This window comes from Carassius auratus, chromosome 26 (assembly GCF_003368295.1).
Source record: "Carassius auratus strain Wakin chromosome 26, ASM336829v1, whole genome shotgun sequence".
In the NCBI taxonomy this organism is placed as follows: domain Eukaryota; kingdom Metazoa; phylum Chordata; class Actinopteri; order Cypriniformes; family Cyprinidae; genus Carassius; species Carassius auratus.
In genome coordinates, this window is record NC_039268.1 from 7,543,564 (window position 1) to 7,570,602 (window position 27,039).

Here is a 27,039-nt window from a genome sequence, read left to right on the forward strand (position 1 = left end):
GATGTATGTTTTGGCTGGTTTATGGAGAATAGTGTTTATTTCTAAAACAGAGATTTGTGTATTTGAAGGTTTGGAGTTGATCAGGTTTTGCTGAGTTGAAATCAGAAAGAAATCGTCTAATTTTACTTTTTTTGTTTTTTGTATTGTGATTTTTCTGCAGTGACTTCATATCTTGATATGTGTAAATAATAATAATAAACAAAATGCCCATAGGGCCATGTCAGGATCAAGTGAGATTTGGTGATCAACATCAGTGTTCACAATTCAAATGCACATTCTCAAAGAAACATGCACAAATCAGTCAATGCAATAAACCAGTGAATGTATCAAACTGTTTCAAAATCTCTGTTTATTTATGGGTTAATAATACTGAGTTACCTGAGTGACTAAGTAACCTACTTCCTTACAATGACACATTTTTTTGCAAGCAGCCCAATACACTCTGGTCCTTTTCTTTTACAGTAAACCTTACTGTAGTAGAGCTGCAGGATTTCACAGTACTATAGGTCTGTGTCAGAATTCAGAGATGCATCTTCCTTATTCTCTTCTCCCATCTGTTTATCTTGTGAAACTGCAGGCGGTACGCTGTCAGAGCCTTTGGCTGAAACCTTTCTCATCTTAATGTTAGGGAGTTTCTTGAGGTCACCAGTCCACTCTCTGTTAAACAAATGTGTCTCAAGGTTAGAAAAATGACATTATGTTAGGATTGAGTTGGACTTTACATAGCACTGTGCCAGAAGTTTTTGAATCTGATGACTTGCTATAAAAAGTGCATGCTTTTATATAGTAATTACCTAAATATTTTCAGATGCTTAGAATTGATGATATCAGGGATTTCTGTAAAGTGAACAAAGACAGACAACATTAAACAATCTAGAACATGTTCCCTAAATGTAACAAAGGAGAAGCATAATTAGCCTTTTTATATAAATTTAGTTATTTTTATCTTTTTCTGTAGTCTTTTTTTCCAAACATTCATTTTGCCATTAAATGTAATAATCCAGTAAGATTTTTGTTTGCACAAGGAGTCTGACATTAGCCTGTGCTCCACACAGTGATCTGATCTCACCATCATCAGTGTGTCTTGAATAACACGAAGAAACAGCACAAACTGAGACCGACTAAGTCCAGAAGAACTGGGGCAACACCTCCTTCTCACTTCTATTAACTAAATTAAATCAACATTTGGTGTGACCACCCTTTGCGTTTAAAGCAGGTTTTGCCCTAGGTGCACTTGCACATAGTGTTACTTTGCAGTTAGATCTCTTGAAGCATCTTGGAGACGTTGCCTCAGTTTTTCTGGATTTAGTCTGTCTCAGTTTGTTCCGTTTATTTCATGTTATTCCAGACAGGTGTTTATATTTTCAGAAATAGTGTCTAATTATTGCAGGAAACATTTTATTCAAGCATTCTTAAACTTATCACATAAACCTTTTATAAGGCAGGAAACAAATAAAGATAAGAGACCCACACACAAGTTAATGTGAGTACAGGAAACCTACCAAAGCCATTGCCTTCATACTGAGCTCTCTCTCGTTCTATTGTTTGTTTAATGACAGCCTCTCTAGAGCCATACTGACGACCCTGGCGTCCTTTGATACTGTTTGCTAATTCAATTTGCTCCAGCTCTCTGTCAAACCGGTGAAGGTACCTGCGAAAGAGGATATGAGCAAAGGTGCCCATTTTTATTATTCTCAATATACAGATTTTCAACATTTCAAGACAGTGCTATGTATGCAGAACCTTACAAGTCATAACAACATGTTTTCTCAGGGCTTGTAATACCTCTCAATTATTTCACAAGCATCATGTTTAGTGTATTCTGCTTTGTCAGGGTCCAGCTGGCTTTGGAACCACAAAAGTTTTTCACCTGCAGAAAATAAGTGAAGACAAGTAAGCTAACAGGGAACATTCCCAGAATTTTGGCTAACATTGTGGTAAGGTTCTCTCCAAGTTATGAACAAACACTCCACTAGTAAAGCTCATAGAATATTTGTTCAATGCTAAACTGCCATTAAAGATATTTCTAAAACATTATCACAAAAATGTTGTGGGATGTTTATCAAACGTTACTAACAACTGAATAAAAATACACTACTCACCAATCAAATTTAGACGCTGTGCCTTTTCACCTTTTAACCTAAAAGTGATTTTACAAATACTACATTTACAGATGTAATAAAAACATATAAAAGAATAACGCATAAAAATGTAACCGTGGCAATACAAAACCTTATTTATTCTCCTTTAAATTACATAAGTATAAAAGTGGAGCAGAAACGAATCTTACTTTTCTTTCCTCTGTTGTTTGATGGCAGCGCTCGCTAAATACGCCGCTTTCCTGCTGTATGGGTGAATGGCCTTCTCCGTCTGTCCCTTCCCTTTGACTGCCTTCGGCTGAAGTGACAATACGAATTATTAAACAAGCCATTCAAAAAATTATTCTTAATTAAATAAAGTTTTAAAACAGGATTTACCATATTTGCTGATATATGTGAATGTCTGTCTGTGTGTCACACGTGTGACTAGTGGGGGGTAAAATTTAAGGCACGGACCGCTGAGACAGTTCGACGGTATTTTTGTTCCGTGTATCATTGACTTTACTCAGGAGTTCCGCTTGTACATATATCATGTCGTTTTCTGTATTCACACGATTTAAGAAAAAAACTGCATTTTACTTATTAAATATAATTCAGTATACTTGTTTTCAATAAAAACAACTTCACTTTCACAACAACTTCTATTTCACTCTTTTTTGTTTGTTTTAAATTTCTCTTTTATGTTAAATTGTTTATATATTAGTTGTCATTAATGTATTAATGTTTTTTTATAGTTAAAAGGTTTATTTTCGGAGAGAGAGAACGATATATATATATATATATATATATATATATATATATATATATATATATATATATATATATATATATACACACAATGCATCGAAGAAAAACATATTTAAATCATATACTTTATTGATATAATCTTTAATTGAAATGTTATATTTAAATGGATTTAATAGGGGGAAACAAGAAAAAAATATAACTGATCAAACTGCTACTGTAGGCTACAATCGTCTTTTTTTTAAAATACAAATTATTATTTTATATTTCTTCCTTTTCTTGAAATTTGTACATTCAGTATAACTTAATATACCTAAATAAGTACAATTAAGGTTTTTAATGTTAATTTTCCCCATTTCACTCTTTCTCTTTTTTCTTTCGTCCAACTTTTTATTTTTATTAATTAATTCACCGTTTCATCAATATATTTTGATATTAAAAGGTTTAATTAAACTTATTTTTAAGATTTTAACTATACTCTATACTCAAACCACATTCTATATTGATATCATCCACTATATTTATTAAACCGAATGATGTGTATTTTCAATGTAAACAGCTGATCTATGTGGAAATGACCAAAACGAAGGAAGGAAAGAAAACACTAGGAACGGTAATGCACACTTAAAAGTTGTTTGCCAACCGCCAATTTAAAAAAGAAGAAGAAGAAGAAACACTAGGAACGTCAAGCACTTGCCGCACGTTACTTGGACTGTGACGCCTTTGACGCCTGTGAGTCCGCGTGCGCTCAGTAGAGAGCGCCCGCGGGTTTCTGTCGCAGCTCGGCTCAGCTGCTGCAGATGTCACGTGACTTCAGCATGGAGCTCTGCAGACATGAGCGCTCGCTCGCTCTGATGGAGAAACGGAAATCCCAGATTGTGTGTTTGTGAAAAACAGCGCGCGAGCATGCCGACGCTGCTGCAGAAGCTTTTCAGTAAGAGAGCCGTCGGTAACGGCAACGCACGGGACTGCTCGACGGCAGTGGAGAAGTGGTAAGACCGTTAGCACGAGCAAATACTACACCTGTGGATGTAAACGAGCTTTATACGACACTATAAACTGTAAGACCTCTCTGCGGCACAAAGCTGTTTTTGCTGCAGTAGATAATGCAAATATCTGCGAGTTTATGATCGCCATTTTATTGTGACATCTCTTGTAGGCCACAGTGTTATTTGATCTATATGTTTGTTAATGGTGTTGTGGACACATATACACACACACGCACACACAGTTCTGGGTACGTTAGTTCGCGTCCAGTCAGCTGGGTCCAGGCCAGGTCCGTGTGTTATGTAACTCTTTCACTGTGTTAATGCTTGCACAGCACTTCCACGTTTTGACAGTTATTAATTTGAGAGTACTATTCTATATATATATATGGCTTATGCATTGTTATGGGAGAAAGTCATGTGGTTTACTGACACTACTTGTCTCATGTCAGGAGTAAACATTGGGAATGACAGGAAGTGAAACATTTAGTTAGAAATTGTAAAATGAAATGTTATGTTTGCAAGTAAAAAAAAAAAGTAGTAAGTTCTTGACCGCAGTTTACATGTAAATTAAAAGCCACGTGTGCCAAGTGACACTGCTTACCTACCGATAATATGTAAAACATTGATTCTTTCTTTGGATCTCCCACAAATGGTATCACTTTAATTCCTCAATCAATGAAAGTAATTTAGGTCAGATTCACCAGCTTTATCAAAATATGATATGAATGATCATTCGACAGAAGAATAAATTGTGTGCGCTTTCTAAAAAAGATATTTATTATACAACTCAATAGGCTTTCTAAGAAATGTAGAAAGTACTAAACATTTTTTATGTTGTGCTGACACCAAGTCAGTATTCTTTTAGTGTCATTTATATATTGACATTTATTAATGTTATGATTTATTTTAATTTTATTTATATATTATTTATTGTTCTTAGGTTATTGGTTTTGTAATTTTGATGTTCTTTTAACTTTTTTTTAGTTTGGTTTTTAAGTATTTTTTATTTAGTTTTAATTTGTCAGTTTTATTATTTTTAGCACTTAAACATATTTATTTCTGTTAGTTGCCAAAGTGACATTTCATATGTTCATTTAAGTTTTTCATCAGATGTTTATATATTATTTTATTTCAGCTTTTAATTACCCAAAACAATTGTGTTCAGATCATCAAGTGTTGTCATTAGGACATACACTCCATGTAAAATAAATCTGCTTTTAATAGGCTAATGTATGATCTCAAAAATAATACTTCTTTTCATTTTTTTTGTTGAGGAATTATTCTACAGTGAACCTTTACAACTTTTTTTGGGGGGGGGGGCGGGGGGGTAAGGGAAGCATATGATTGTCTGTTTATTTGTTGCAACATGCATGCTTAGTGTTCGTAGGGGAAATATGTTAATTTGTTTGCTGAGGCATGCTACTTTAGCCATTGAGTGTCCTATGACTGTTTGGATCACATGCTTTGTGTGAGAGAGAGAGAGTGTGTGTGTGTGTGTCATGTGACATTTGAGCTGTATTCAGTCAGTCATCAGATAGATAGAAGTAGAAAGCCCTCAGTCTTTGAACACATGCTACTCAAAAATCTCTCTCTTTCTCTTCTGTCTCCTCATCTGAATCTCCCCATCATTCTGTTTTATCCTCTTTTGATTTCATACATGTAGTTTGATTTGGAAAGCTTACTTCATTTTTAGAGAAGCCGTATGAGTGTATGTCTCCACGTATGCATACACACACACTCTCTGTAGCGTACCGAGAGGAATATCTTTGAAGATGAAGATTAAGAGTCGCAAGAAAAAAACTGCAAGGTGGCTGTTCGTTCCAGAGGATGCTTCATGGAACAGGTACACTGAGTGTGTGTGTGCGCACGTGGGCACACATGCACTTTTTGGGCCTCTTTACAAATACAGGATCCTTTTACTTAGCTTATGAAATGAATCTGCTCCAAGTATTAAGAGTTAAGGCTGCTTTTAGCAGACTCTGTGACCTTTTCATCTTCTGTATTAAAAATGAACAAAAATATGTACTACAATATGCAGCTCCGAACCACCTTAGCTACTATCCAGAGTTATGATGTGGTGTCGCTTCTGTCTAGATAAAGCAGCATCAGAGCAGCCTTAAATCAAGTACATACATATATATATAAAATAGTTTTTAATTGAATGCATATTTTTTTAAATAAAAATATTATTACAATTTTTTTAAAATATTATTTTCATAAGGTATATTCATAAAATCTAATTTAGAATTGTTATATCTATATTTATAATTTATATACATTTTAAAACAAAACATACATTTCTTTAATCTATTTTTGAACTTTATTTCAGCTTTTATTTTATTTATTTATATTTCTTATGCCAACTTAAACAATAAATTGATATTTTTTGTGGTAAATATGCTACTTCAGATGCAGTTTCTGTGCTGTATAGGTCCTTCATTTATGCTTGATCTTGAAGCAGTAATGTTGACAAGAACATGCTAGAAAATGTTTAGCATATATATATTGGTATAAACCATGTAAGTTATATAAAAAAAAAATCTACATCGTTTCTTTTCCTGCTTTCGTCAACTGCTGCTGAAACTGCCTGATGTGTGACCTTTGCATGGGTGTTTGGGGGGGGGGGGGGTTCTACACTGATTGATTTTTGGAGGGAGCAATAATATAAAAAAACTAAATGAGTTAAAAACCCACTAGCATTTTTCTACCCTTCTACAGTAAATGGATGATCAAATTAATCAAAATACGTCCAATCATCAAACACGCAAGGAATGGTGAATATATAAAATTTGTGAATGAGTGTTGACAGATTTCAGTCAGCCCATCTGAAATGGTTCTATCTGTCAGTCAGTGTGTGTATGTGTACTACAGTGATCATATGACACGGCGGTTGCTCTTCATGTGACCTGAAGTATCGGGAAAATCCCCAAAAGGATGTCTCATAAAGGCTAATTTATTATTTATGAGTCATTGTTCTTTGCTTTTTAAAACTGGATCACTATTATTAGTTAAATGTTTGTGTGTGAGGTTTGGCTTCACATATGAGGGTAAAATGTTTGAAAAAGTCCTCAAATATACTAAAACTTTCTTGAAACTGGTCTGTGAAGATATTTGAACTGGTTTTCATAGGTTTATAATTGACAACTCTAATAACGTAAATGGGTTTCTGTGAGGGTTAGGTTTAGGATGTAGGATTATTTTAGTATAAAATATCTAGCGTCGGTTTGTTTGTCAATGTGTAGTGGCAGTACCACCCCAAGAAAGTGTTTTTCTCACTCGTTCCCTCCATCCCGCGGTCTCTCTTATATACAGACACACACACACACACACACACACACACACACACACACACACACACACACTAATGCAAAGTCTCAGTAGAAGAGGATAAAGAGAGCTTGTGCTCTCAATGTGTGTAAGTGTGTGTGTAAAGGATAAAGAGACCCTGTGCATAGCAGTGTATTGTTCAACAGCTGTGTTAGAAAAGACTGATCAACATCAGCTATCGTCTAACACACAAAAATTCTCACATTAACACTAAGCAGGCCATATACAAAGTCCATACAATCACTGCAAAAAGACGCATAATGATTGCTAACTCACACATGGACACCGATTTAACAAACACACTGCATCATCTATGCAGTCATAGAGAAGGGGCGCTGCCGACACTGTGTGTGTGTGTGTGTGTGTGTGTGTGTGTGTGGTTTTGTGTGACTTGTGCACTCAGAGCTTGGACAAGCGGAGATGGAGACTGTGTGCCTGGGTTTTCTGTTGTTAGATTATAGTGATCGTCTGATGTTTAATAGAGGAAACATGCAACTGTGTAAATGGTCCACTTTCCGTGCCTTCTGCTGCTCTCTTGGCCAGTTTCGGGAATCTTGTGATTGTTATTCATACCTATTTTGGATGTATATGTAGTGCTTGGAGGCTAGAAATGAGTGTCTGATCACTTTATCATACATCAGCATGGAAAGCAGGTAGGGTATGTCTATTTGTGAGAAGAAAATGTATTTTTGCCTATGGTGCAATTATATGTGTATGGCTTTATTGAACGTTCCTGCCATTTTGGGGGTTTGATTAAAGGAACAGTTCACCCAAAAATGAAAGTTGGCATTCTTTACTCATGCTCGTGTCCTTCCAAATGTTTATTCTGTACTGCAAAAAAAGACATTTTGAAGAATGTTCATGCTTCTCTTTTACATGCAATGTCAGTGAATGATGAGCAGGGAGTGCCAAGCTCAGAAATGACAGATATAGCACTATAAATATAGTCCAAAGGAGTCATGTGCTATATTCCAAGTGTTCCGAAGCCATACGTTATTTTTGTGTGAGGAAAAAAACTAAATGTAAAATATCATTCAAACGTCTGGGGTCAGTAAGAAAAGAAAGAAAATAAATCAACACTTTTTTTTTCTAGCAATGATGGATTAAATTGACGAAAAGGGATGATAAAGACTATAACACAAAATTTCTATTTCAAATGAAAGCTGTTGTTCTAAACTTTCTATTAATCATAGAATCCAGAACACATGTATCACAGTTTCCACAAACTTATAGGCAGCAACATTGATAATAATAGGAAAAGTTATTTGAGCAGAAAATGAGAGAAAAGCAAATCAGAATGATTTCTGAAAGATCATGTTACACTGAAGACTAGATTAAAGACTGCTAAAAATTCAGCTTTGCCATCACTGGAATAAATTACATTTTAAAATATATAAAATGTGTCTTTTTTTATTTTAAGTGGAACCTTTCAAAATCATTTAAAAATCTTATAACCCCCAAACCTGAATGGTAGTGTAAGATGTACTTCACTGAATATTCACTGGAACCAGCATGTGGGTGAATAAATACTGATGGAATGTTTCAAGAAATTGAAGTAGATTTTATTTTTTTTCGTCATAGAATTGGAAGTTCAATTCATTTTCAGATAACCAGAACTCATAGTTAGTTTTTTGTGACAGTCTACAGGTTGAAGAGTAACTTTTATTTCCTTTTTCTGAATGTTTTGATCACCGTGATCTGTGTTTCTCTCTCTTTTAGTTGGGCATCTGCTGAGTTTGATCTCGCTCAGATCAGATTGATCGTGTATCAAGACTGTGAGAGAAGAGGGCGCCAGGTTCTCTTTGACTCCAAAGCAATACATAAACTGGACGCATCCGAGCTGGTAAGTTGCTAATGGTGTGTGTGTGTGGGGGGGGGGGGGGGTGTCTATGAGCACTGTTTTGGGAGGAGTCACATGCTCTGTAATCCAGCTTGCTTGGATCTCATGACAGGTGTGACTGCTCAGCTAACTGGGTCAAAGCGTTTAACACTCGTGTGTGTGGGTTGTATCTTGGATTGGTACTGTTTACTGACTTATTCACTTATGATAGTGTGTAGGAAGTGTGTGTGTATATATGTATGTATGTATGTATGTATGTATGTATGTATATCAGAGCTTGCGTAGTCGGGTGATCGACTACTTCAACCACTTGTCGGCGCTGTCGGAAACAATCGACTACTCGAGCATGCATTAACCATAATGCGTACAAAGAGTTTGCAAGTACGACATGAATTTTAGGATTACAAAATTGCGTGTAGCTGTTACTTTCTATGACTTTATCTATGTTGCATGTAAAATTAAAATATGTAATGTTATAATTAGGGGTGTGCCTGAAGCCGAATTCCTTATTCGGAATGACACGGATAATGGCTTCAAAAATGAATAACAGACAAATATATTCAGAATAATTCTGCCTGAATACTCTGCTGAAGCTGGCACAGTCCGGAGTTTTCTAGGTAACAGTTGAGTCGTGGGATCAGCGCAATATTGTACACAGACCTCTAAAGTCACGAGTGTGAAGTGAATGAAGGTAAACTTTATGAATGAAAAGAGTGCAAATCAAACAGCATTGCTGTTGTCTCTCCGTGCATCTCTCAGAAATCAGAGCTTTGCAAGAGTAATATCACCTATAATAATACATCATACATGTTCTATTATTTGTATATGTTTAAAAGGCAATGATTTAAACCTTAGGCTGTCAAACAGCCACGTTGTGCGTCAGTCTCTCAAAAACCAAACCAGTTCTAGCAGGCTAATAATCAGCTTCGATACGGATACATTTTCTACTTTTCTACTTGTCCTAAGTGTTTGCATCTTTATCTCTTGCTGGTTTGCGCAGCACACATACATTTGTTTAGTGAAGTTCACTAAACATTAAGACTCGCTTAAAGAGTTCTGCGTAATGAAAATGTGCGCATTGTATTGATCCAGTCGTGTTCAAATGATCACTAAACGTTTGTCATGACATCTCTCTGCTTGCATCATAAATGTTATTTTAGAAATTAATAATTATTTTAGTTTAACACGACATACTTAAAAAAAGTATTTAAAAAAAAGATAGCTATAACGGTCTTATCAACGTTGTATCCGAATGCATATACGAAAAATGTTGTGATTGTTACAGACACAAATACAGATACAAATACTGGCTGTTACATGAAAATTTAAATATGTGATGTCATAATTATAAAGTTTTGACAATTTACATATGTAATTGTTGCATACGGCTATGAATTAATAAGTGTTTATTGATAATAAAAAAAGATTTAATGTCTTTTCAATTACAGTAGCATGAACCACAAGTAGTCTAGTAACTCAAGTATTTTTAAAATAAAAAATCTAGTTAGTTGAAAATCTAGACTAGTAGAAATCAGTAGTCGTGCAACCTCTAATGTATATACACTTTTCACGTTAACAGTGTTTTAAGGGGGTCATGTCTTTCGAATTTTCTTTAAGAAGTCAGACTTTCAAACAGAAATCAGACAGCAATTCAGTCATAGTGAGGTAATAAGGACATAGGACGAATTCTATAATAAGAACCTATAATAAGATTACATTAAGGAAAACCTTGAATTGTTTCTGACTGTGTAGCACCTGAAGCTCTGCCTGCCCTTCTGAAGAATGCCATCATTAGGAATGTTCAGCTGAAGTTTTTTATGTCAGAGATCACAACGGTTTGCCTTTAATGGTTTCTGCACAGCTTATTTTATGATAGTGTCACAAGATTTAGCAAAAAGGCTATTAACAAAGAAAATGGTTCTCAGTTCACATGTGAAGGAAAATGGTCAAAAACAAGTCATTACATTTTGGCAAAATCATTTACTGCAGAATAGTTTTCTTGTGGAAACTGTTTTCTTCACAATATGAACACTATATTTTCACTGTAGAAATATAAAATCAAAGCTGAATATTATGTCAACCCATCAATACTCATCCATTCTAGACTGTTGTTATTAAATGTCTCTGGCTCTCTCTGAACAGAGTGTGATTTATTGTCAGTAAGTTGTCACATGATTGGTCTGTTTATTCAGCTCTTCAGCTTTTGTCACAGAGAAAGAGACAGAATAACTGTGTGTGTGTGCTTGTGCGTATTTCTATTGAATTGTGTCTTATAGTGGAATATTGCTGTTGCAAACCACTTTTATACACCGAATGCATTCTTGCTGAATCAATGTATTAATTTCTAAGAAAAAAATATTCTTGCTGACCTCAAACTTTTGAACAACAGCTAACATTAGTTTTTAAATATGGGTAAATGGTAAACATTTAATTCAATCAAATGGATTTTATAATCTAATTGATTCTGTAATGACCTGGAAGAATCTTTTATCTCATAGACTGCTGATGAAACCAAAACTCCCCCCAACCGGAGTGGTGCTTGCCATATCGGCAGCCAAGCAAGCGAGAAAGATAAGCCTCCTACATATCAGGTTTGTGTTTTAGCCGCTATCATGGAGCTTTATCATCCAAAAATATGTTAAAGCATACACTGTGTGTTTATGGGTAATTAGAACACTTTTTTTTTCATTTTTGACTTGTGTTTAGTATACCAGACCGGCTTCGGATGTGAATATGCTTGGAGAAATGATGTTTGGCTCTGTTTCCATGAGTTATAAGGGCTCAACTCTTAAAATTCACCACATTCGGTGAGTGCAAATGTAATATATTTAGCAGGAATCAGGACCTTAGTGATGTATCTGTGCTAACAATGTTGCTCTGTATGTGACAGGTCTCCACCACAGCTGATGGTTAGTAAGGTTTTTTCTACTCGGTTTGGAAGCAGCACCTCTGGAAGTACAAATACGTATGTGTCATGTTTCCTCTAATCTGCAATCTGTTGCTACATGAGCCTGCTCTCTATCTCTCATTGTCTCCATTTTATTTTGTACAGGCTGCAAGACAGTTATGAATCAATGAGCCAAACCTTTCCTAGTCACACCAGCAGCATAGGTAAGATATTATGTACAAACACTTCTTCCTCCTTTGTCATTTTTGGACTCCCTTTTCCAAAACCTAATGACCTGCTGAGTGCCCGCTGTATATTTTAAGGGATCCTAGCTTCACTCCTGCCACTTAAGGCTGTTCTAAAGGCAGGTATCTTACTGCTGTTTTAAGGGAGGATTTCATGTACCTTTTACAAAGTCCCCAAACAGTCCCAGAATACACTGTACCAAGCCTAATAATGCCACTAACCCGCATTATTTAAACTTGTATTATTAAAAAATTGTTTACCAGCAGAATACTTTTTTGAAAAACTATATCACCTATGATTTAAAGAAGAAATGTCCATGAATTATTAGCGACAAGCCAAAATCATCCGCTGGAACGCCACTCTCTGAACACATAAACGACAGTTAGCGGAAGCTAGAGGTTACAGTTTATAAAGTTATAAAAATTGATATTTTTCTTTCAAAAATGCATCAAATCACTTCAGAAGGCCTCTATTAACCCACCAGAGCCATGTCGAGCATTTTTTATGATGGATGGACGCACTTTATTTTGCTTTAAAATCTGGACCAGTGCCATTATAGAGCTTGGAAATTATAGGGTGATTTTTATTCATTTTTGGGTGAACTATGCTTTTAAATGTAATCGGCAGAAGTGAAACGCTAAACAACTCTTTCAGTCTGTATTTAAAAAAAAAAAAAAATTCCTGAAAGATTGAGTTAGATTGAGAATAGTTTGCAGGAGTGTGATTATAAAAACAGTGAGGCTGTGAAAGCAGACTAGTAAGTAGATGAGTTTTCCTGTTTGGTGTACTGATTCAATTACCTAAAAATGACCAGTAATCTCTTACTTTGTCAGTGGATACGTAATTGCCATTGTTTATAAAGTACTTTCCTTACAGTAAATAATTTCAACAGTTTTAAAATCAATATTTAATTTGAAATCTAAATTTACCTAAGATAGTTTGGACTAAAGTTGGGAGGCTTGAGACTGTCCCATAGACTGTCAAGTAAATAATACTGTAAAGGTCCAGAAAAGTATAAAAAGCATGGACAGAATAGTTCATCTGCCATCAGTGGTTCAACCTTAATGTTATGAAGTGACGAGAATACTTTTTGTACGTGAATAAAACAAAAATAACTACTTTTTTCAACAATTCCTTTGTCAACAGTCTCCTCCTTTTCTCTCCATATCATCATATCACTCAGCTGCCTACGCTCTTCTGTGTCAGCCTTTTTTCAAATCAAAGCATAAATACACATAGAAACAGTGCATGTGTTTTATTCACATACAAAAAGTATGTGTCACTTCACAATGAGCCCTGCACATGACATGCAAGAAAGAAAAAAATAAATAAATTGTGCACAATTTATAAATTGACAAAATATGTCATCCTTGCAGCACACTTGTTAGTGTGAGCGTGCCGTTTTCCAAACTGGTCCCTAATGAGCTTCCATTTTGGTCAGGATGCTGCCTTAGTAAGCAGTTGCCTAAGTAGGCAGCATGGTAGCTCACCAAGTTTCCCGAACAACGCTTTCATCCATTTATATTCTAAAGTCTTTGTCTGACTTTCATCCGAACATACTGTTTCTCAACCTTGCCATATACCACTCCTCTTTTCAGGAGTTTGCCGCGTGCCTAGTGCTCCTCTGCTCTGCCTGGCTCGGAGCGCGTCTTTCTTTGCAGGTTTGTGTGGAATGCTGAAGCCACATGAGCATGTGTTGATCTCACATGCACACATTTTTTTTATGCTGTGTGCTCTGACTATTTAGCCATTAATTGGTTAGGGGCCCATCACATAATGCACTTCCCCTGCCTCCGGTCCTGTTTTGCACCTGGTTTTAACATACTCTGGCGATGTGGTCACAACAGCTAAGACAGAATGTTATTTACACCTACAACTGATATGCATCCTGTGATCGGATCGTGAAATATTTTGTACCCTATTCACATCTGTATTTAGCTCTGTACACTTGTGATTGGTTTACCGAAATGGATGTTAGTACTAAGTGTCAACAGAGTCAGTGTCATTGTGGGTCAGCATTATTTTTACGGATGGGAATGCAAGGTTTCTAGGTTATGGAGTTAACTATAAGCTTTCAGATGGGTGCACACTTTTGCAGGTGTTTGATGTGTGCGTGTGTGTGTCTGTCTGTCTGTCTGTCTCTGTGGGATACTAACCTGCATGCTCTTTTGAAATGGGCTTGGGAACCCAACACCTTCATCAAATCATCCACAATGCAAAGCATTGCAGACACACTTCTTAACATTTTTCAGAATGCGGTTGAATGTGAGGATGTAATTATTCTCTTTTTTTCTAGCCCACAGTAATCCAGTGGACATGCCAAGCAGAGGACACAGTGAGGATGGAGACAGTGGCATCGCTCGCTCAGGTATGCACACATTTATAAAGGATAAAGTCAGGACATACTTAATACATATTCAGATTGTCCAGAGAATGGCAAGTGAATGGTCCCTTTGAGCATACCTTACCATTCAAAGGTTTGGGGTAAGAAATAATTTGTATTTTATAATAAATATTTCTGTTTCAAATACATGCTGAAATCATGCAGCCTTGGTGAGCATACAGGTGCATCTCAATAAATTAGAATGTCATGTAAAAGTTCATTTATTTCAGTAATTCAACTCAAATTGTGAAACTCATGTTTTACATAAATTCAGTGCACATAGACTGAAGTAGTTTAAGGTTGTCTGGTTATTTTAATTGTGATGATTTTGGCTTACATTTAACAAAAACCCATCTCAATGAATTAGAATACTTCATAAGACCAATAAAAAATAATTATTAGTGAATTTCTGGCCTTCTGGAAAGTATGTTAATTTACTGTACATGTACTCATTACTTGCCAGGGGTTCCTTTTTTTTAATTACTGCCTCAATTCGGCATGGCATGGAAGTCAGTTTGTGACACTGCTGAGGTGGTCTGGAAGCCCAGGTTTCTTTGACAGTTGCCTTCAGCTCATCTGCATTGTTTGGTCTCTTGTTTTTCAACAAGAGGAATACGACAACTGTAGCCAAATTTTCTTAACACTTCTGTGTGTGCTGGCTCTTGATGCCTTGACCCCAGCTTCAGTCCATTCATTGTGAGGTTGACTCAAATTCTTGAATCAATTTTGCTTTACAATCCTCATAAGGCTGTGGTTCTATCAGTTGGTTGTGCATCTTTTTCTTCCACACTTTTTCCTTACTCTCAACCTTCTGTTAACATGCTTGGATACAGCACTCTGTGAACAGCCAGCTTCTTTGGCAATGAATGTTTGTGGCTTTGAGCAAAATATTACTAAGGCCGGCGACACACTGGATGTGTGGCGCAAGCGTCTCAGCTGCGTGGAGTGTCTGTTTTTAATTCGGCCCCCATGTTAACAGGTTAGAGCTTGCAGACTGCCTGCGTGAGATGGGCGTCTCAAACGCATGCATGCTAGAAATAGAACCGACGCCTATTTTTCACGTGACGCGCGTGTGTTGGAAGCGTTTCCAGGCAAAATATAATAGGAAAATATGATTATATGTCATTTTGTACACAAATACATATTAATTCATGACATTTTGATATTTGAAAGTCTATAGGTTGATATAAATTCAGATATAAATGTAATAAAAAAAAAAAAATTAAAAAAAAAAAAAAAAAAAAAAATATATATATATATATATATATATATATATATATATATATATATATATATATATATATATATATATTAGGGCCAGGACTCGATTAAAAAAATTAATCTAATTAATTAGAGGCTTTGTAATTAATTAATCAAAATTAATCGCATTTTAATCGCATATAAATATTTGACCTGAGAATAGTGAGAAGTAATTTTTTTTTCACATGGATTTATAGTATACCATTGAATAATGACTGAATACATAAGCTTAAGCAACAAAATATTGTTTATTTTTGTTCAACCAAGTCTAGCAGACCAGTGCAATTTTTGCCATGAAGTGTAGCAATAGCATATTTAGAAACAATTTAGAAATAGTACATTTCAGAAATTCAGGAAGCTTATAGGTGCTGGAACCTTCTGTAAAGTGTTTTTTAAGTAATACACAATACTGTCAATTACATTCAGAAAATTGGAAACCCTGACTCTTAGAACACATCTCTCTGTTGCTTCAGAGGCCAAAACATACTAAGTCCAACTCTCAATAACCTTGGCCAAAACAATAAAGAGTTCAACATAAACTTTTGCACCAACAAAATAATACATAGTTCAACATAAAGTGTAAAGTCCACGATAGCTGCTATATGTTTTGCGTTGAGGTGATACTTGAGACTCGGATGTGCTGCGGTGATATGCGAACGCTAGTTGGTGCTCCAGTATAATCGGTCCGCCGAAACGCATCCAGTGAGAAACATTCCGCAGTGCAAAAATAAGTTATTAAAAATCCGGGATTTTTTTACTGTAATTAATTAATCGTAGTTAACGCGTTATTTTTTGTGTAATTAATTAATCTCAATTAACGCGTTAAAGTCCCGGCCCTAATATATATATATATCAAACATAGACTATTTTGCCGTCAATACTGTTGACGGTGTCCTTTATCAGTAGGCATATGTGTAGGTGTGTAAAATAAGTTGATATTGTTGTCATGAAGACAAGATCCTGGTCTGTCGACGGTCTCCCTCTATGTCACCTACAGCAGCAGCAGCGAGCCAGCGCCGCATCAGGCACGCTTCTGGTGTGTAAAGACACAGAAAACGCGAGGCAGCCACCACGCTCCTGACACAAAAAATAACAATATTTAAAATAATGTTTATAAACCAACAGTGTCCCTCTAGAAAATGTGCAAAATAATTTGCGTTCTGTGTGAACAGCTTGGTTTCAGTTTTGATGTAAACAAGATTTTCTCCACATTATTGTTCTCTTTTTTTCTCTCTCTCTAGTGGCTTTAACTGAATAAGCTAACATAAATCTTATAATGCAATAACACTTACATCATCATCGCATCTAGTGCGCCAGTGATAAAGATCAAGTATACTTAGGCCGCCCGCGCACCGCCCGCATTATGTCATTTTGGTTATCCGCTTGAGGGCAATGTTTTGAGACCATGCGTACGGTGGGTGTACGAGATCAGACGAGATCTTATGAAGTATTCTAATTTGTTGAGATCGTGAATTGGTGGGTTTTTGTTAAATGTCAGCCAAAATCATCACAATTGAAAGAACCAAAGACTTAAACTACTTCAGTCTGTGTGCACTGAATTTATTTAATATGAGTTTCACAATTTGAGTTGAATTACTGAAATAAATTAACTTTTTCATGACATTCTAATTAATTGAGATGCACTTGTATGAGATATCTTTTAAAAACATCTTAGCACCCCCAAACTTTTGGATGGTAGTGTACTATTATGGCATTCATTCTTACATTGTGGGGGTAACACACTTTAAAATGTCTCTGCTATTAAACCAGATATTTTATTATTTAGATCACTATAAACATGGTTCAGTATCTCTGTATTATGCTTTTATTTATTGCTTTTAATGATTCATTGATAGTGGATATTTAATTGCGCATGGTAATTTTCCCTATTTATATATGCAAGTATATACTTATAGTATATATCTGTGTGTGTGTGTGTGTGTGTGTGTGTGTGTGTGTGTGTGTAGATATATATACTATATATTATGTACTATATATATAATATTTAATATTACCGTTAAATGTAATCTGTATCATTTTTCATACTCCACGTTGTGATGTCTAAATTCATGTGAAGCTTTAAAAATTGTTGATTGTTAGTATTGAGTGTTTTATTGTAAATTATTTAGACAAAGATATCAGGGTGATATTGGCCAGTTAGCAGTGTTACGACATAATAAAAAGAAATCGCTTTCACTTTATTTTTCACAAATAGATTGTTTGTGTGTGAATGTTGTGTTAATAGTAGTTAAAAATGTCAAATGTTAATATAAATGTAAATAATCTGCTGTAATTTTTATTTGCCTCAATTAAAAGTATAGTTCCGTTTTGTTAAATGTGTCCTGACCTTCAGGCTCTCCAAGATCAGTTTGTTTCTTTATCAGAACAGATTTGGAGAAATGTAGTATTGCATCACTTGTTAAGCAAGGGATCGTATTAAATGGGTGCCATCGGAATATAAGTTTTAACTTCAAACTGTATTCAAATGATTTCCAGCTGAGCCCTCTATCCATTATATTGTCCAGTGAAAACTGTCTGCTCTAAATCAGGAGAGAAATATGAACAGTTTAAGCAGCTTATACACACTTTTAAACAATATGATCTAGTTATGTAAAGCTAAATTTCCCCAAATCTGTTCTGAACAGTTAATTTAAGCTGTGTTTGTCACATACACAAAATATAAGTTGACCGTTATTATTTGCCTTATAAATGTTGCCTATGAACTCCTACTTTTCCATTCTGCAGCATCTCTGAGCAGTCTTTTGGCCACTCCCCTCCCGTCACCTGGATCCTCCTTCAGTAGTGGCTGTGCCAGCAGTTATCAACGCCGATGGCACCGTAGCCAGGCCACCAGTCTTCAGCATGGCCCCATCCCTCGCTGGTAAGAGTAAATATTTGTACGAGTAAGAGAGAGATTCAAACTACAGAGGGCAGATGTTAGATATGTTTTTTGTGTATGTCTGTGATTCAGGAACACTGAAGAAATGTTCAGCTTATCTGACGAGAGCTGCAGCTCCAACCCTGCGATGATCCGGAGGAAGAAGATTGCCATCAGCATCATCATCAGCCTGCCAGAGAGAGAAGAGGAAAACCACAATTTTCAGGAATTTTTCTTCTCCCACTTTCCTCTGTTTGAGTCTCACATGAACAAACTCAAGACTGCCATCGAGAGGGTAAGTGTGGAAGTGCAAGCAGAGGGATTTGTCATATTAACCAGTTTTGACCAAAATAATCGATTCAACAATGTATTGCAGTTCTTTCTCAGATGTTTGTGGATTTATTTGCAAAACTTCATCAGAATTTAAAATGTAAAATTGTTTTTTTCAGAAAAGTATATTTTACCCACTTATTCTTTTTGTATGGGTGGGTCAGAGCAATCATTTTTGTAGATCTTTAATGCAGAATCTAGTGTGAACATGCGTCCTTTTTTTCTGGAGATGTCCTGGCTGGGATTTCTAAATCGTATATGTATATATGTATATGTATTTTATATATATATTTAAACAGAGTTTGAACTGTGGTTTTGTATTTCAGGCAATGATTGTGTGCAGAAGGATAGCAGAGTCCAGTCAGCGAGTACAGGTCTATCTGTGTCGAGTGATGGAAGCACTGGGAGAATTCAGGTGCTGAAGTCATCACATTTTGTGTATATTTGATCTCTTAACCTTCAGTTTACTACTTTTGTAGTGGTAAAGAAAATGACTATTTTGTTCTGTATGCATTTAGCAAGGCTCTGTGGCATTTAAAATATAAAAACATTACAGTAGTATTAAAGTGTTTACAGAAAAAATGAATCTCGAGTAAGGAGAGCTGATAGAAACCTAGAGGAAAATGAAAGGATTACAGTATTAAACTTCCTTTATGATTCATGACCAACTTGGATCAGAAGATATTGTTAAAAGAGGCCCTCAAGTTTGAGAGATACGAGTCATAAGAGTCTTCGGTTTGAATCTCATCTGGTTCCCTGTTGGATGTAGGATGACGGTGTGGAACCTGTACATGGCTCCCCGCATCAGCGAGCCAGTCTGGCTTTCCATGATATCCCAGAGTACCGAGCGAAACCCACTGTGTCAGCGCTTCCTGAAGGAGATGAGTTTGCTGATGGACCATGGAGCCAAGAGCCAGTCAGTGATCTTTAACCTTTCGACTAAACCTATTAATTCAAATCTTTAACCCTGTTCTTTTGCTAGTACTGTGTAATCAATAGGATAATTGGAAAATCAGTAATTTGTTTCCATCACCATCCCTGATCCTAAACGTGTCAGGAAACACAATTGGCCAGGTGTGTCTGTGTGACAGCCCGTCATCATGAGTAACTACCTCTTGATTGCCTTCTGTTGAGTTCTGATGGGACACCTCTGAACTATTCATTTCATTTTCCTCTAGGTTTCTATCAGCTCTCCTTACTGCTGTTCTTACGCATCACTTAGCCTGGGTTCCTACGGTGATGCCCAGCAGCCTGCCACCAATCAAAACTACCTGCCAGAAACCTGCCTCCCAGACGGTGGATCTTTTGGCAAAATCTCACCCATACAACCCACTGTGGGCTCAGTTAGGTAAGAATGCAGACAATATAGAAATGTGTAGTCCTACAAATACTGATACAGTGTTCAAGTAGGAATGCAGGTGGGTGGTATGATCAAATAAATGCAGTTTGTCTGTTTATGATGGACATGATTGAAAAGCTCATATTAACCTAGGGCTGTGCAAAAAATCGAATGCGATTTTCATGCACATCTCATCAGTAAAGACGCTCCTGTAATTAGAAGTATTATCTCCAGCACGTGTGTTCACATCAGGGTTGCCAGGTCTTTACAACAAATCTTGCCCAGTTGCTTCTCAAAACTAGTCCAAAACTAGCCAACATCGCGTTTCCAGGAGGTTCCCCGATAAAAAAATTGCTTCCCGGGGTTAAAATATACGTTTTGTGTTATGGCATGGTTGCCTTGGTAAAATTCGCATTTTAGGTGCTACATATCACGTTATTGGTATTGTCGCTTCGACCCGCGGACATGAAAAACAACCACAGACTTGGCAACACTGGTTGGCATTTACTACACCGAGCTGTAATTCACTGACAATCTACATAAAATCAATTTTAAAATCGCATCCGATTCTTTGTCGATTTTTAAAGCGATTTTGTGTTAGTTGTCGGTAGACTACGGCTCTGTGGAGTAACTGCCGCTCCACCTGAACCAGTGTTGCCAAGTCTGTGGTTGTTTTCCATGTCCGCAGTTCGAAGCAACCCCAATACCAATAACGTGATATTTAGCCCCTAAAATGCGAATTTTATCAAGACAACCATGCCAAAAAACAAAACGTATATTTTAAACCCGGGAAGCAATTTTTTTATCTGGGAACCTCCTGGAATCGCGATTAGTTTTGGACTATTTTTGAGAAGCAACAGGGAAGGATTTGTTTTGAAAACCTGGCAACCCTGATCTGAACACACGTGCTGGAGATATACTTCTAATTAAAGGAGCGTCGTTACTGATGAGATGTGCATGAAAATCGCATTCGATTTTTTGCACAGCCCTATATTAACCATATTAAATGAATCATGAGTTTGGCAGCAGTGCAAAAAAAGTTTTATAGTATAAAAAAAAAAATCAAGAAATAAACATAATATTATAAAACTGATTTATAAAAGCAATTCTAAATTCTTAACAGATGAGCCAAATGTAAAAAAATCACTATTAATATAAATTTGGTATGTGTGTGTGTGTGTGTGTTTTTATATATATATATATATATATATATATATATATATATATATATATATATATATATATATATATATATATATATATATAGTTGGAGAATTAATATTTGACTTATTTTACTTGTTTAACTTGACTTATTTTGAACTTTCAAATTAAAAATGTCTTTCTTAAAATATTTTCAAAAAGGAACTTGATTGGAATGATTGGTCCAGCATTTGTTTTCATCTGCTCTTCACCAGGTTTATTACTGTATTATATTGTTTGTTGTTTAGGTGATCTGTATGGTGCTTTGGGCTCTCCGGTGAGAGTGTGTCGAACGGTGGTTGTGGGACGCAGGAGGGAACTGGTCCAGCGAGTCTTGTATATTCTGTCCTACTTCATTCGATGCTCAGACCTGCAGGAGCATGTTCAGCCACAAGCACAGATGGAGAATCCAGCCAATCCCTGCAGCTCTCAAACCACTGATCCCACCCCTGAAAAAACATTTCCCCCTAAACCAGACCCATTAAAGCCCACTGCTTGTGTTATTGACAAAGCATTGAACCCTGAACCTTTTCCAGGCACCTCTGTAGAACAAAATAATCACACGCTTTTGACAGATACAAAATCAACCAATCCATCCTCCAGTCTGGAATCATCCACTGTCAGGCCTGGATGTGCAGAAATGGGACAGGAATGTTTCGGAGAAGACAGCGACTCTGTTGGGGGTGGATTAGAGCACATTTTGGCCAATCAGAGTCCTCTTTTGCATCGGGTACAGTTTCACATCGGCAGTCCCAGGGAGACGGAGAATGAAGGACAAGCTGGGGGTCTTAGTGGGGTGGGGTGTGGACGGGGATTGGACCGAAAGTTACATCAAAGGCTTTTGACTGATATTCGGAGGAACGAGAGCTCAGATAGTGCTCTAGGTGACAGTGATGATGAAGAAACATCACAGAGAGAACTCTACATGGCTACTGAACAAAAGGAGTATGAGTTACCACTACCAACGTAAGTGCAAGCTAATTTTAATATGAGTACTCTACTAATATAAAGTGGTCGTATCATGAGATAACATTCTCCCAAATCCAAAAAGACCATTTGGAGAAACTAGACTGCAAAAACAGCATCAGACTGTTCAAATTAAATTAAAAAAGCATTTTTATGATTTAAGTTTTTGCTTTTACTTATTCTAATATTTATATGTTCAGCACCTTGTATTTTGTTGCATATCAATTTAAAACGTTTAGCCATTAGATTAGGATATTTTTCGATGATATGACCCATTTAGTTGTAGGAAAAAACAAATCTTCATATATTTTTCTAAAATATTCTAAATATCTAATATAGTTTAATTTAAACTGATATTTTACCCAAAAATGAAAATGCTGTCATTAATTATTCACCCTCTAGTTGTTTCAAACCCATAAGACCTTTGTTCATCTTCAAAACACAAATTATCACAAAATTTGATGAAATCCGAGAGGTTTCTGTCTAGAAAATGCAACTGAAATGTTCCCAGGTCCAGAAACATAGTAAGGATATCGGTGGTTCAACCGTAAATTTATGAAGCTACGATAATACTTTTTGTGTGCAAAGAAAATTCAAATGAAACTTTTTTTCAACAATTCTTATCCAAATCTCATCTTCTGCCATTATCGAGAGTACTCCTGCACATAAACAATGCATGTGCATGGTGCTGCAAATGTAGAACATGCATGTGCTGCAGAGGAGCTATGGAAACCATTCAAAACACCCCTACAGAGTCCACACTTACATAACATGAAGTCTAGACTAGTGCACGTGCAAATTTAGAGTGTGTTCTTTCACTGCATGATTCCATCTTTTAAAATGCATTTAGAATGATCACAAATTCAAGACATGATGACAGAAAATATATACATTTATACCACTTGATATAGTTAATAAATATCACTCAGAGTGACTTTTTTTTTCTCCCAAAATGACTACGATTTCAAATGTGATGAAGATGTTTTTTTTTTTTACAAGTTCAATAAACAAGTTAATTAAGAGGCTTACATTTTAGACACCATATTGGCTGTTTTTCCTTTATTTTGCCAAGAAAAATTATTCCAAACACCGCCATAGCAATGCGTGTCTGATCAACATGACAGTGTTTAATTCCTGAATTAATCAACCATTCGATTGATTCCGTTTAATCGCAGTGACTCACTTATTAAAGTGACTTGCTGCCATCTACTGGCAGTTTGAAATTCACCTACCACATGAATGAAGGCCTTCTGTAGCAAATCCATGCATTGGTTTTGGGTTCTCATAGCTTCCTAAAATTGTAATAAATAACAGTATTTTAATTTATGGGTGAACTATCCCTTTAATGCAGCATTTATTTTTGGCCCATAGCACACAGTAAAGTTAGACTTTTTTGCCCTTATTAGTAAAAGGACAACTGCAATAACCTAACATGTCTGTTTCTGTGTAGTTGTCAGGTAGAGAGCCGAGCCAGTGTTAATCATTTTGGGCGTTCTTTGCTGGGTGGTTACTGTCCTCAGTACATGCCTGACTTTGCCTTGCATGGCATCAGTTCTGATCTCAGGCTCAAACAGTGCCTCGTGTCCGACCTGGAACACACTGTTCTCGTAAGTACATTTACATTTACAGTTATTACTGCAGATAGTAAATGATTGATGTATGTTAATTTTCTTGCAAAGATTTAGTAAAAAGAAAAGTTTTTTTTAGTTGTTTAAATACCCCACATTAGGGTAAAGTATGTACCTGTGTGTTTGTGTAGCATCCGGCGCTGGATGAACCAGTGGCAGAGGCTCTTTGCATTGTGGCAGATACAGACCGGCTGAGTGTGCAGGTGGTGACGAGTCAAAGGCGTGTGTGTGAGGGTGGGCAGCTGGGCAGAGACGTGATGGTGTCCAACCTTGTTCACACACTCATCACATCAGTTCTGCAGCTGTATGCACTCAACATTGCATCTGACTTTGTAAGTCCCCTTAGCAGACACATTAAAGCACATTTACAGTGTAGTGTAAAGTTTTCTACACTCAAAATTTGGGATCGATAAGAGAAATTTAATTGTGGTCTGTTAGAGAAATGATTTCAATTTCAATATTTGACAATATTACTGCTTTTTTTTTTACTGTAAAAGCATAAGATTTTTTTTTCATTAACCTTCTTACTGAGCTGTAGTGCAAATTCTGAATTATTATTATTTTTTTTATGTGTATGTAAACATCTCAGTGTGTGATGCATCTGGAAGACCGGCTACAGGAGTTGTATTTTAAAAGTCGATCCTTGGCAGAATATCTAATAGGACAAACCAGGGTCCATGTAAAAGAACTGGGGCTGGCACTGGGGTAAGAGCACACTTACCTAATTCTTGCCTTCTGATTCTACCTGAAGCAACCATATGAATGTATTTTTGCTTTATAATATGAGTTTGCAAATCATTCTGATGGTGCACGGACTTAAAATAAGGTGAATGGGTGCTTTTTCATTCTTATACTAAGTTTGGTGAGTTTTGATGCCAGTTTGAGTGAGCGAAATTGCATGAAAATGGTGAAGTGCTTTACGGCTGTAATTATAACAGTCCATTTCTGCCACATAACAAAAATAAATAAATAAAAAGGTATTTGCAACATAACTCAATTTTTTTTCCCTAGCAATTCCAAGTTTACGTCTCACAAGATTTTATATCTCTATTTTTTTTTTTTTTGAATGCTCTTATATCTCATTATTATGAGTTTTTTTTTTATGTTTACACCTTGCAGTTATGATTTTTTTTCTACTCAGAATTCTGAATTTACATCTCTCAATTCTGAGTTTTTATCCTCTAAATTCAAAGTTTACATCTTAAATTTGTTTTGGTTTTTGTTTCCACCTTCTGATAAAAAAAAAAAAAAAGATTATCTCACAACTCTGACATATTTGCTCACAACTGTGGGTTTATATCTCACATTTCTGCGAAAATATAAGTCAGAACTGTGAAAGAAACGCAGAATAGGCAGGGAAAAGTCACATTGACCTTTTTTTTTTCTTCACTCATTTAACTGTGGAGTTGTAAAAATACACAAAACATCATACACTTGCTATAACAACAAACATCATGCATTGTGGTCTTTTTAATGCAGAAAGTGTGAGAATAAAAATGCATAATTGTAAAATGTATGAAATTGTTTTTCAGAATTGAGTCCAGTGACATTCCGTTACTTGCAGCGGTGGCCAGCACACACTCGCCCTATGTGGCCCAGATCCTTCTTTAAATAGACCAAGTAAGATTTATTTCAATTTAAGGACCAATCAGAATGTGTTCCTGTTCTGCATGGACCAGCAAGGATCTGATCATTATCAGATGACCACACCAATCACGATGCACTGTGCTCGACAACCATTCAGAGCCTACACCCAGCCTTAATATGCCAATCAGAATGCCTCTTTTTCCAGCTGACAGTCTTTTCTTGTACGTATATGTCTGCATCTAACTGTCTATAGACTGCATCATGCACCAAATTTAGGACACTTGTTAACGCTCTACTTATGTTACAGTATCTCATGTCTTTTCAGGTCTTATTAGAAAGGGAAGGCTAGAGAAAACACATGATATTGATAAAACATATAAAACATCAATATGAGCAAGAATATGGAGAAGAATCTGAATAATCTCTCAGCACTATATCTGAATGCACAGTAGTGTAGTTCATTAAGAATGAGAGCATATCTATAAAATGTAGAGCCTCTCTGTGAAGCACATAAGTTTACATCAGGAGCCATCTTTTATAGCTGGCTGATCTCGGAAGAAATAGTTCCCCCAAACATAAAAATTCTGCCATATTTAGTTATCCTCAAGTCGTTCCAAATTTGTAGGACTTACTTTGTGCTATTTGGCTACTCTTTATTTGTTTATTTATTTATTTATTTATTTGTCTAATAAAAGTACAAGGTAAAATGACACAAAAAAGCATAAATCTTTACTTGTGATCCGTACAATTATTATTTTCTATGTTTTCTGAGGTGAAGAATTTTTTTTTTTTGGAGCTTGATAGAACAGCATGATAATCTTTGTATTATATATAAATAACATGAGAGTAAATTTAAAGTCAAATAATTTTCATTTTTGGGTGAACTGTCCCTTTAAAGTCTTGAATTACAAACGATTGGCTCTAGCACATAGCTCTGAAACCATATTAAAGGATATTTTACATTTATACCAGAATTTTTATTTTTTTAAAAAGCATCAAATTTGTCAGTGTACGTTACAATAGCTGTTACTTCAATTTGATAAAATCAATCAGTTTATCTTGGTTTACTACCCCTTGTAATCTTACATTTATTTTAGTCTGCAATTAATTCTCCAGAAAACTGCTTTATAGATATTATTTCTAAATATGTTTGTTTTGGTACGAGTGTGTGTGCTTCAATCTCAGAAAGATGAGAGAATGTTTACCTTATTGAAGGAGATGTAAACTGGGTGTGGTATTAAACTGTTACTTTTAATTACTGGTCAGTCCAAAGATTGTGGATTACAGTATTAATCTGGTGCTACTCTTGTGTCAAAGGCTTACTAAAGCACATGCA

The 27,039-nt window shown here is 35.9% G+C and overlaps 2 protein-coding genes across 5 annotated transcripts; one reads left to right on the forward strand and one right to left on the reverse strand.

Moving 5' to 3' along the window:
* Positions 1-318: 318 nt before the first annotated feature.
* tma16 (translation machinery associated 16 homolog) lies at positions 319-2,587 on the reverse strand. The gene is made up of 7 exons (XM_026203975.1): positions 2,478-2,587; positions 2,291-2,397; positions 2,103-2,140; positions 1,786-1,870; positions 1,503-1,651; positions 795-837; positions 319-657 (listed from the first exon to the last, which is right to left on the reverse strand). The coding sequence occupies exons 1-7, from the start codon at positions 2,478-2,480 to the stop codon at positions 501-503; spliced, it is 582 nt and encodes a 193-aa protein (XP_026059760.1). The 5' UTR covers positions 2,481-2,587; the 3' UTR covers positions 319-500.
* A 1,021-nt stretch (positions 2,588-3,608) lies between these two features.
* fnip2 (folliculin interacting protein 2) lies at positions 3,609-26,455 on the forward strand. 4 transcript variants are annotated; one of them, XM_026203979.1, is made up of 18 exons: positions 3,609-3,835; positions 8,879-9,002; positions 11,498-11,590; positions 11,706-11,806; positions 11,890-11,964; positions 12,052-12,110; positions 13,731-13,793; positions 14,429-14,500; positions 18,521-18,656; positions 18,747-18,948; positions 19,310-19,398; positions 19,753-19,899; positions 20,162-20,331; positions 21,771-22,488; positions 23,939-24,095; positions 24,248-24,448; positions 24,706-24,821; positions 25,649-26,453. In XM_026203979.1, exons 1-18 carry the CDS (start codon positions 3,750-3,752, stop codon positions 25,725-25,727), a joined length of 2,688 nt encoding a protein of 895 aa, XP_026059764.1. In that variant the 5' UTR covers positions 3,609-3,749; the 3' UTR covers positions 25,728-26,453. The 4 variants fall into 4 exon arrangements, with proteins under 4 accessions (XP_026059764.1, XP_026059766.1, XP_026059765.1 ...); XM_026203980.1 differs by lacking the exon at positions 3,609-3,835 and adding an exon at positions 5,295-5,675 and having other exon boundaries at positions 25,649-26,455; XM_026203982.1 differs by lacking the exon at positions 3,609-3,835 and adding an exon at positions 7,544-7,812.
* The last annotated feature ends 584 nt before the right edge of the window (positions 26,456-27,039 follow it).